Genomic DNA, 11,871 nt, shown 5'->3' on the forward strand with positions numbered 1-11,871 from the left:
GGAGCTGTGCTGGGTGCTGCATTCAAACCTGTCGGAAAAATCATAACATGTAGGATCAGTTTTTCGTCGTGTTAAGCCAACGAACAAAAATGAGTGGAAAAGGCAGTAGCAGTGATGTTTAAGGTTTTACCTCGAAATGTACTTCTGGATTAACTTCTACCATGCGTCCTATTTGTCCGTTCTTCACTTTCATAGTGGTGCAGTGAGTGTAACTAACAATGGTTGCAATGGTTCAAGTGACACAATGACAATAGGGAAAAAATCCAATTAGGTTTCAAACTTGCCATGCACAGTTTTATTTATCTAAATGTTTCCTTATTTACGATTACAATTATTTAACCACGTCGCGTCTCTATGAGTTTGAAACTTCCGAGGAGCATTGAAAGCACCCTTGACACCGGTAGATTTGATGCTGCCATCTATTGGCCAAATCATGTAACCATGAACGACTCATGCAACAGGTTTAGTCCTGCTTCTCATACAATCTGCGTGTTAACATTTGACACATTTATAGTGATGATTACATTCGTGTAACTGAGCTACCATGTTTACGCTTTGCAAGATTAATTATTCGTTTAAAAGGGTTACTGGACAACACTGTTCACCTTCTAAAATCACACTGTAGAAATGCTGTCTAGATTTCCAGACCGCTTCCGGTCGTAACGTAAGAAAAAACGTTTCAACGGCACAAAAATGGCGGGCGGGAGTGACATCTAACTGAAGCGTTGCTTTGGAAAGTGAGTAAAGTAAGTCGAGAAAAAAAGATAAGCACGCAAATTTGAAAATATATAAGGGAACAAAGATTTCTACAGATAAATAAACGTAATAGAAAATATTTTTGCTTATGCCCACAAGCTAGCTAGCTGTGAATTGAGGCCTGGTCACTGTCATTGTTTGGGTCTAGCTTGCATGTTTGGAAACAAGTTGGAAACAACTCTTCACCTCTTTTTTTCCGCACAGCACGCCTAATTGTTTGTCACAGCTGAACTTAAGAAGGTTTGAAGAGTCTGACACACATCAGAATGGGTAAGTCTTGTTAAGCAAAGTAATGAGAGTAAATTGATTTTAGCTGTGTGTGGTTCCATGCTGTGTTTTGGTGTTGCAGAAGTAGTACTATGCTGACTGGAAACGCATATTTAATTGGAAGTGTCTTCATTATGTATCTTGTGTTGTGTAAATTTAATGTTGCATGTTTGTATGTGTATTGTAGAGCTTGAGCCTTGAGCATTTGTGTGTGAGGGTGGGCTGGGTGTGGACGTCTGGCCAGGGATCTGCAGTTTAATTGTTGGGTTTTAAGTATATACTAATAATAATTAAATTAAAAGAAAGCATAAAGTGCCTGCCTGCTTGGGCCTCGTCCTTGGTGTTTGATTTGACTTGTTTGCTGGAAATGAAAGATCTGTAGGCTGTACTATGGGCCCTGAAGGAGAGGGGATTAGAAGAGGTTAGGGATTGAAACCTTGACAGCATGACTGTATCCAGTTCCCCTGCATGGAGACAACAGGAAAGATCATCAGGTGGAGCTGGCGATAGGCCTGGTCCCATGTCTTAAGACTGTGTTCCCAAAAGAGCCAAAAAATGTCCTGTTTTCAGTCAGGGTTCTATGCTGCATTCTATTATTGGCTTAATGATATAAACTCAGTTTTGAGTGACCACTATTTAGTAGATACTGAGATGGCTATGTATATTTCTGACCTTTGGGCGGGGAAACCCGACCAGGTATAATATAGGTCTTAGACAGAGAGACAAGATGCTATGCGCATTCTGAAAAATCTCAGTTATGTTAAATGACGTTTTATTTATATAGTGCCAAATCCCAACAGAAGTTGTTTCAGGACACTTTCCATACAGAGCAAGTGCGGCCCATACCCTCTACAGAGACCAACAATTCCCCCATGAGCAAGCAACTGGCAACAGTTTCAAGGAAAAACTGCCTTTTATCACAGAAAGCTCAAGCAGAACCAGGCTCTGAATGGGCGGCCATCTGCCTCCAACGGTATGTGGGCAGCTCTGTTCCGTGATCAGGTTGTAAAAGCAGTTTTTGATATGAGGCAGTGAGAAATAGAATCCATTCATGAGTATTTATACGTACTTAAGACCATTGCTTGATTGATATCAGTCATTGTTACATCATGCAGACCAAGACTTTGCTTTACACCTTTTTGAGACACCAGGAAAAACACTCACATGAAACGTGGCACGGACATGAACAAAGACAACACAAGGAAAAACAGTCACTAGTGGCATGGGGCAATGGCAAGGATTCTCAGACAACGACCTGACAAAGACTGAGGGGAAGACACGGACTTAAATACACAAGGGGGAACAACTGATGACGCACAGGTGAAACAAATCAGACAATCACAAAGACGGGAAAACACAGGAAGTAAAGCAAAAGAAGAAACATAGCATGAACCTTCAAAATAAAACAGAACGTGACCAAAAGACTATGAGAACACAAAAGAGAATCAACATACAATAATTTTCGAACAAATAGATGTGAGCCTTGAGCCTCAAACCCAGCTTGTTTGTTGGCCTTTACTGCTCAAGTGGTGGATCACACAGGAATCAGATTTTGCGGTAAGGGTGCATTTATCTTTAATAATGAGCAAATATTGATTATTTTGATGCATCTGGAACACTATCTATAGCATGGGCTGTTTATGAATATCCCAATTAGACTGTGATAAACCACTGCAGATCTACCAATCAAACCAAGATTTGTATGTGTGGCACAGTATTTGCATGAGTTTGGTTTTTAAGCATTCAGCAGTAGAAGGGTTCCTAGTGGTTTCTATGAGTAGTGATGGGAATAGTGAATGCATTAGCTGTTAATGTGTTTGTGATAATTGTTTTTTTCTTTCTTTTTTTTGCTTGAGTGGTACTTTGGTTTACTTTGGAGAGAGGAAAGCTTTTACATGTGGTGTGTAAATAGTATGTGTTCTATGAATGCATTTTAACAAACTTGTGTGTGGACTTGTAGGACTGCATGTGATGCAATACAAGGGTGGCAACCATGTGGTATATTAGTTCCTCAGGTACGGATAAAGGCAAGCTAGTCATCATATCTGTTGCTGTAGCACTTGTAGCATTCACTTATTGCTGCCTGAGATCCCAAGTCCTTTGGTGTCTGTGCAAGAGTAAATACATTTAAGCACCACTCCACTGGAGCAGCGCCTGGTCAGATCACTTTGCTTTGTCTTAACAAGGATCGTTGCTGGAAAGATACATCTGATACAGTGATCTGCGGCTTACAAAGTGGCCTGAATGTCGCGGTCCAGACCATCGAATATTTTCTGTGCTTTTACATGTTTTCAGACTTGTAATGTGCTTGTGCTTAATGAGTCCAAAGCAGATTGCACAAAATGTGAATGAGTCTGGTGTTGATGGGGAGCATCAGGGTGCCACAAATGAATTTCAATTAATTTCAGTGGGAAGATAGGAAGCCTGATTCTGTAGTCCACCCACTGAGATTTGGCCTTGTAGTCTGTAATGAGGAGAGTGATTCGGCTCTGATTGGAGCACCCTACTGCTTCAATGGAGTAATCACAACTGTGTTGATATTACTCTAGCAATCCTCCTACTGTGCGGAGTGGATCCCCAGCTGACACTGTTTGAATTCAAATTAACCAAATCATTTAGTCATATTGTCGACCTTGGTGTGGAATGTCACTGACAATACACAAGATAAAAATCACTCACGTTCAAAATAGAGTTTTAATAGGTTGATGAGGAAACTTAAGACAAATTCTTGTCATTAGTGTAGCTGGCTGCTGTTTTTTTTTAAATGATATGGTGGAAAGTATGGGTGCAGGACTTCGGTCGCTATCAGGTGAAACACTCGAGAAAATCGATTTTCTAAGTAATGATGTTTTTCTTTAAAACCTCTAATGAAATGGAGATAGCTTTACAGAGAGGTGCTTTGAATGACCATGAGGAAAAAAGGACTCAATTAGGTAATGCCACTGGCCTCAGGTGTTTTTTTTTTTGTGTGTGTGGAAACTTTTTTTTTTACTATAAAACTAAAACTAATACTAACTACTATTGGTCACAGTACTCTTCCTAAGAATAGTTCCAAAAAGTGCATTTTGGATGACAGCCCTGAAATCGGATTCTGAAAGTCATGTCAGAAGTTAATATTGTTTTTATTCAAATGTGGAGATGTTTATTTTTTGCAGTATGTAACATTGTGTTGTGTTGTTATTGTATTTGTGCTGCTAAACTTCATGCACAAGACCAATTCTTCAGTTGCGTTAGGGAATCTGTGATCCTAAATGTTCTCTCAGTCAGTTTTGATAGCTACAGTTGCCTAGCTGGATATCTGTCCAGCTAGCTAGCGTGATGGATATATCGATAGTTTTATTTATCCCCAAATTAGTGTATTACAGCAGCTACTTCACATAAATCCACAAAACAAATGAGTTAGGTGAGTAACAAGTTACACTTGGACAATTAGGCCAAATTATACAGAATAGTATATATTATAGTTATCATACAATAACTAAAATCCTATTTAAAAATCAAATAATGAAAATTGACACCAAAAATTGTTGTATAAAACAGTAAAACAAAAACTATGATACTTGCAGTATTCTTCAAAGTAGTACTGTCTGTAGGGAGATGTTTAGTCCCTTGCTGTTCCAAGGGTAAGACGCTTAAGAAAACCACGGTGCCTTCTTTCCAGTGGTCGTATTGATCGCGCTGGAATGCGGCATCCAATTACACCGATAACACCGAGAGGCAGCAGCTGTTCATCACTCTATCAGTACTGAGTAGAAGACTGAAGAATGTTAATATGCAACCCAAGGGCACTGCACATTATACTTGCCTTTTTTTCGTCTGAGGACAGCCAGTGTTTTAGAGCAACACAGCCACCATTTTAATCACAGTAGAATTACTGTACATTTTCTCCATATTGTACATGTGCACATTTTCACCTTAGGGGTCAGAGGGCAAAGGCTGGGCAAGCGAGAGGGGCTCCTCATTTCGAGCTCACCATTAAAGTCTTTATGTTGCTTTTCCCTCATGTCTGAACTGTCCCCCTCCACCTTTTACTGGACATTACTGAAATAGAACAAAGCTAATGTTTGCTGGTGCAGACATAAGCTTCAGCAGTGGATGTGGACATAGGTGCTTTTTCATTCTTGCTTTATTTCACAAATATGAGTCAGTAAGTGTAGCCTCTCCTGTTTCTCATCGCCTTTTAGGAGAGACTCTACAGTTATATCATTATGAGTGCTTTTCATTATATACCTCAACTTCTTTAAGCTAATTGAGTCTGAAGTCTTCTCATTATTGCGAGTGAGAGGAATGATAATGAAAGGGTAGACTGTAGTCTTTACACTTGTTGAAATTAAAGTAAGAGAAAAAGCAACATTTCAATAGGCTAACACTGAGATTGTCATTAAACAAGTAAAAAAAATAAGGACTGCCCACAGCTCCCATTTGCTTGCTGTAAATGCTATATCATTAAGACATGATAACAGATAAAAATAGCTCTGTTGTGCAAACCTTCAGGAGCACAGGACCAGATACCTTTCAAAAAATATACCAATAATTGTGCCCGTGAGCAAAGAGATGCATCTTTTCCTGCATTTAACTTTGAACTTATTTGTCCACCAGAGGGCAGCAACAGTCAGAGCAAACTCCTCTTGGTTTTCTTCACCTTTGTTAGCCTATCCCTCATGGAAAAAAAATAATCAAGTACCTATATAATACACAGAACTGACAGATGCATGTTGCTTAATACATAAAAGATGCATAGATAGTTTAGTTTGACAAAGTCTAACAAAAAGAAAGTGTAATTTTGCCTCAGTTTGCTTTTAAATTCTAACAGCATAAAGCAGCTGTCACAATATCTCTCTGTTAGTAACCACTAAGTCATAGGTAATGTTTTTTTTTTCTTTATTTAGTGTAAATACAGTGTACCCTCATTTTCTATGAGGGCTTTTGAAAGAGTGCTGAAGACATTTTGGTTTCCGAACTTCTCATTTCTCTCGCCCTGGATTCTGGCAGCCCTGTAGTCAGTGTTCATTATCTGCTCTTACAGCTTTGACTTCAGCACAGCAATTACATCCTCAGCTGCACTGATTAATCCAACATGGAGGCATTTCACAAAATGGTTTTGAAAAGACATTTCCAGACACTTACCAGGGAGTAGCTGTGGCACGGCTTGTTTATGCAGATAGACCACAGCCAGTCATATTGCAATAAGATGTTTTCAATGGCTGCTTAAGTGTTCTCTTAACCTCTAGTGTACACTGTGCAGGAAACAATAGACTATTTGGAAATTGATTAATTTAATCTATTTTACTCCCCACATAAAATGGAGGTCTGTCTGATGTCATGTTTGGGTAGTGTATGTTTTTCTATTGTTGAACATATTCCCTCTTTGGCCATTCGTTAATATGTCTCCTCTGCTCTCTGCTTAACTGCTTAACCTTCCATTCTCTCCTGACAATCACATAATCAATCACTGTCCCATTACTTGACAAGGCAGACAAAGAGAGTGTATGAGTGAGAAAAACCTTTGGCCTGTCTCGACAAGCAAGAGGAATGTCGACTTCAGAGGGCTAACACAGGCAGAAAACATAGGCCCAGTAAATATTCAATTTAAAGGATTCCCAGATAAGGCGAGTTGAAAAATTGAGGCAGCACCCATTCCTCTAGATAAGAGAAGACGGAGCCATCTGGAGGCTGGGAGATAGCGAACTCCCACACCATCCCAGAGACCTCACTCTCATCTGCTGCAGCGGCAGAGACGGGAAAAATAGAGTGCCAACACTTTCATTATGTTAACTTCAAAGTGAATTTATTCACATTCAGTGCATGCAGTTATTGGCTTTGGTAAACAGAAGGTTGCTATTGTGTCCGCCATAAACGACAACTTTGATCGGTCAGTCTTACACCTCATCATAATATTCTTTATTAATGTTTTAAAAACTGAAGTACCATATTCATTTGTCTCTCTCTGTGTGTATATTATACATATGTGTGTTTGTGTATAATATCTATTTTGTAAGATATTGTTGTTTAAGTAAATATATATTCTCTGCATTACCATTTTGAAGTAATCATTTAAAAATAATCCAGTTTGTTCTTTAACATTGTCATCCTTTCTACAGTTTGTATCTTCAAACCTGCTGCTTTAACAGTTATCAGTGAAAAAAGGGTATCACTGATTTCTAACAGAGTTTCACCCACTTCTGAAAAATCTCTGTCTAACCCAAATAATATTTATGCTTATCTCCTTCAAGATTGAAGGTATGGGTAATTTGGTCGGTGGTCAAGATTTTACCTTTTCACTGCTGTATGATACAAGGTAAACCAAACACAAATAGTGCATTTTAGGCCCTAGACCCAAAATCCACCTTGAGTGCATCTTTGAAAACAAACATTTTTTTCAAAATGGACACCCGACTTGCCAATAACCTTGTCCACATTCTTATAATGCAGTTTGTTGTTCTCCACCATGCTATTTCGTGCCAGCCACATTGGATTTAGCTCTGGGATAATGCTTTTGTCAGTATGTTTTATCTGTTCTCTCACTCAGGTACGCTATGCCGTTATCCCTAATTACCCCTACTGCATTTTACACTTGGCCCAGAATTCTTAATGCTTGATAACAGATGCAGGTCGATTTGAAATTTACTTATTGCGGCATTATCTTTTTGACCTGCATCGCAGACTCTCTGTCCCATAGGCTCTTGGGTGAAAGCTGTTAACTCTGTGATAACAACGACGCAAAGTGATAACCTTCCAGCAGTCTTGAGGACGCACAGTTTGCTACATATGTGCTGTATTGCAGTCGCAGCATTTCTTATTCAACCTTGGGTGCTCTGCTGTGCTCTGATTCATTTAATGGGATCGACAGGGAGGTTAATCACTATGTCCGCCATAGACTGTTCAAGTTCTGGCTGACCACAATATGAAATATTGCGATTTGTATTCCTTTGAACGATGAATTTGAACACTAATGCCATAGGGCTGAACTCTCCTTTTTTCTCAATTTTAAGCTGTAACAGAATTGTCTCCCCAGGTAGGAGTCACTTTGATTAATTTACTTTAGGAGGCCGACATCTGCGTTTGCAGATTTTCATTAAGATCAACAGTAAAAGCTTCAGACAAGGTTACACTTGTCTAAGTTATTATCCCCAGAAGACATGGCTGATTAAGTGGAAAAAGTTCTTCAGTATTCAGGCAAAATAATTCTCAGGAAGGTTTATTTTGTTTGTCTTGTTTGGTACAACTTTTAAAGAAATTTATGTTGAAATCTTTAATCCATAAAATTCAACACATACGCTTCCAGCTGCTTTTTTTTTTTTTTTTTTCCTACCACTGTGCATTCTGCTCGGAGTTGAATTTTGATCCAATTGCCATAGATGTCTGTAGCATCCAGTTAAGCTACAGCAATTACTCAGAGGTACCTTTTATGCAGCTGAAATAGTATTTAAATGGTGGGAAAATGCAGAGAGGCAATGCATAAAAAATGTCAACTGGAGAAAGTCTGCGGCCATTTCATTTATTATGTAAACTGCTGCCGTGTTACTGTGAAAAGTTGTCTCTTTTTCGAACGCGTTGTTAAGCACATTATTTTGGTGAGAAATGTTAGAATGAAGCGGAAGAGGTAGAATGTACTATGCCATAGATATGGTGGGTGGGGAGGCCTTTTGGCTAAAAGGGAAATAGTATAGCATGTTTCCTTGGGTTTATATTTTGCAGGAACAGTGTAGTGTGAAGCTCTGTCAAGCCCAGTTTTAATCCTTTTCTCCACTGTGTTGTGTGATGTTATGCTGTTATCTTAATGATAATCTGTGCCTGTATTTCTGCCCTAGGCATATCTGTCAGACTGGGTTGGTTTAGGAGCTGTGCCTTATCAACAGCTTTGTCATTAAATCAGCTTTTTCTACAGACAAATTTCACTGCAGTTATTCTTATCAAAACATCAGCACACTGTGATTTTCTGTTCAATCAGAGCTTTGCAAATTCAATGATGTGTGAGTAAGAAAGATGAAATACAGAACAAAATTTCCATTGGGGAAAAAGAACAATTTATTTAATTTTGTTTTCATGAGATTTAATAATCAGACAAATAAAATTGGTATGTCTTGCATTTGTCATATCATCAATGGCTTTAAGCTGTTTTTATTTTATGTCCTTGGGTCTACTTTGTGTATTTTAAAGGCTACACGTAAGAACATGGAAGGATTGTAACATGATGCTAATAAATTATTTTGTCCACAGGCTGTAGATTTACTGCAAGCAGGAATCTGGAACCTGTGCTTTTCATGGCTTTTTCTTTGTCAGTGTGAAATGGGATGTGAATCTGTTAAAGATTTTATAGCACGGTAGCACACATCATCACAGATCTGTGGATGTGAGAGACCATGTTGGACGTGCTGCGAAACACATCCCTTAAATGCTGTATGTATAGAGGCAAGCTTTTAGGTCCCAGTCAAACTGACCTCTGGAGGCTGGAATTGGTACTCAGTTCTTCTGAGAAAGCACTGTTCTGTCTGAGTGAGTGTTCTGATTGTCTCAGCATTGTGCTTGAGTGGAGGGCAGCGCCAAATGAACTCCTCTGATTCAATTCTCTCCACTGTTTGACACCGGTTCAGCCAGTCAGTGAGGAGGGTGGACTGAGACTCCTTCCCCAAAACACACTCTCTTACATTGAGGGAAACCGCTGTATGGCAAAGGTCCAAGAGGTCTCTTGCACGCTGTCTGCGAGGAAGATTCAACGCTCTCTCTCTCCTCCCACAATGCACTGAGAGTCTCTGGAGGCTGATAGCCTGGTTCCTGGGGATCCAGTGGGTCTTTGGAAAGGAGGATGCTGATGGAGGGCACAGTCCTGTGCACCGTCATCTCAGACGTCCCCTCTTCAGTACTTTCCCACACCTCTTTCACCACCTTGTACTGCAGTTTGGTCAGCTGGTGCAGAGAGCCCACTTTTCGTTTCATGATCTCAGCACAGGTGATGGTCTTTGTGACTGCACGGCCTGACCCAGTGAAGACCACCTGCCTGAGTCCGCCACCACTCACTGCTCCCCCACTTACACCCTTCTCTCCCTGCATCCTTGCCATGGCAAATCCCATTAAGTTTCGGATCTTACTTCCCTCCTTCACGCGCATCTCCAGCACCCCAGAGGCCAGTCCTGGAAAGGGACAGGGGCTATCCTCTTCAGTTCGGCAGACTTTCTTGAATCCTTCTTGCCCTAGTTTGAGTGCAGGGGGAGGGACTGGTGGTGATGTCAGCAGGCTGGAAACATTGTTCACCACTGCTGGCTGGCCAAAATTGCTGTATGTTTGATCCTGGTAGACAGAGCAGGTCCCCGAGGTTACCCCATTCTCCATTTGGATCGGTCTGTTCACCTCTAGTCCAGGGTGGGGCCTGACAACGTCTCTGGTAATGTACTGGTTCTGGCCACTGACCACTCTGCACCCTGTGAACATTTCTTCTGTCCTCAATGCTCCACCGCAATGTTAGTCCAGACACACACTTTCCCAACATGGAAAACAGCTCAACATCATTTTCTTATGTATGTGGCACTTTTCTTTCCCTCCAGTCAACAGCTGTAAAGTTTCAAGACTTCATATAAGAAATATTACCCGCTTCCCAAGAGCACTATCAATGAAGTCTTTAATGCTCCCTCTCCGAAAGAGCTGGAGAAATAAGATAAACGCCGGGCTGGTGAATTAAGAGCACTGTCGGGACCATTCAAGATGTTCTTTAAAGAGCATCTCAATTTCATACCACAAATGGCTATTTGGAAAGTGCTCTGGAGATGGATAAAAAAAAATAATAGAAAACTAAGCTAAATTATCCTCTGTCCTTCGTTTATATGTATTTCATATGGTGCTTTTATCCTTAATAGCTGCAAAAGATATGGAGCACTTTGTTGATTCTTCTTTAGCAAAACTTTTCTAAAGAGAAACTAAAGCTCATATTAAGACTCCACCTTTTTATCAGCGATCCAGTCCAGCGTTGTTCATTTTGATCTGCTGTTCATGTCGACTTCAACTCAAAATTGACCTCTTGGATTGTCCAGCTGTTCCAGCTCCTCTATTGGACCTCTGGATGATTTAGTCCAGCTTGAGTGGGTCCGCGTCTCCCCTCCTTATGCTCATCTGGGCATCCACTGTAGTTGAGGCCAGGGTTGCATGGAGGTCTGCACCTGAGGTGTCCTCCCTAGAGCTCTGTCTTGTCTCCAGTGATGCTCTGGGAAGTCTATTCTGTTCCCCACAAAGAGACATAAGGGACAGGAGCTGCCTCACAAATGCTCACAGGAGGAGTGTCTGTGTGGTTGAGGGGGAGCATGAGGAAAAGGGGAGACAGCCCTCTTAAAGGCGCAGGTCTTTTCATCTTTTAGATGAACACCCTCCCCTCGACAACTGAAGCCTGCTATCTGAGGAAAAAGAGAAGGGCAGGGCTACTGTGTCCCTTTAAAACCTAGAACGCAGATCCCCGGCAACTTTGTCAATCTCTTTAGAGGACGTTCCAGTGTTCAATGTACATGACTGATTAAACCTGAGTTCTGAAATAGAGACTCAGTCAACCTTTAAAAATGCATTTTCAGCTACGAAACAATGAATTAAATTAGCTCTGTTAAAATTGAAAACATCCTTCAAAGAGCCACTGAAAGTCAGCAGCATTAAATTGCACTGTACTTAGCCTTTATCCCATTAGATGTTTGTGACCATTACAATTTACATAATGCAGCATTAATAGCTTCATTGTTGAGGCGATCAAGTGGCGCAGTAAGAATGCCTTTCTCTTAACGCTTGGATTGTTCCAAGACTGGAGAGCCCTTGTGATCAAGGACACAAGAACCACAAAAATCATAGGGGCATGACTTCCATGTTCAAGGTGCT

General features: G+C 40.5%; 1 protein-coding gene across 1 annotated transcript; it reads right to left on the reverse strand.

Annotated features, from left to right (window-relative positions):
* Positions 1-6,612: 6,612 nt before the first annotated feature.
* Positions 6,613-10,452, reverse strand: LOC121608722. The gene is made up of 2 exons (XM_041940035.1): positions 9,672-10,452; positions 6,613-6,746 (listed from the first exon to the last, which is right to left on the reverse strand). Exons 1-2 carry the CDS (start codon positions 10,450-10,452, stop codon positions 6,613-6,615), a joined length of 915 nt encoding a protein of 304 aa, XP_041795969.1.
* Between the last annotated feature and the right edge of the window lie 1,419 nt (positions 10,453-11,871).

The sequence above is a fragment of the Chelmon rostratus genome, chromosome 1, assembly GCF_017976325.1.
Source record: "Chelmon rostratus isolate fCheRos1 chromosome 1, fCheRos1.pri, whole genome shotgun sequence".
Lineage (NCBI taxonomy): Eukaryota > Metazoa > Chordata > Actinopteri > Chaetodontiformes > Chaetodontidae > Chelmon > Chelmon rostratus.

Bases quoted from the DNA above. Each gene is read 5' to 3' on its own strand.
- LOC121608722 (XM_041940035.1), bottom strand. From the start codon at position 10,452: ATGTTCACAGGGTGCAGAGTGGTCAGTGGCCAGAACCAGTACATTACC. The intron at 6,747-9,671 runs GTAAGAGAGTGT...CTGCCGCTGCAG, and splicing joins ATACAGCGGTTTCCCTCAAT to CAGATGAGAGTGAGGTCTCT.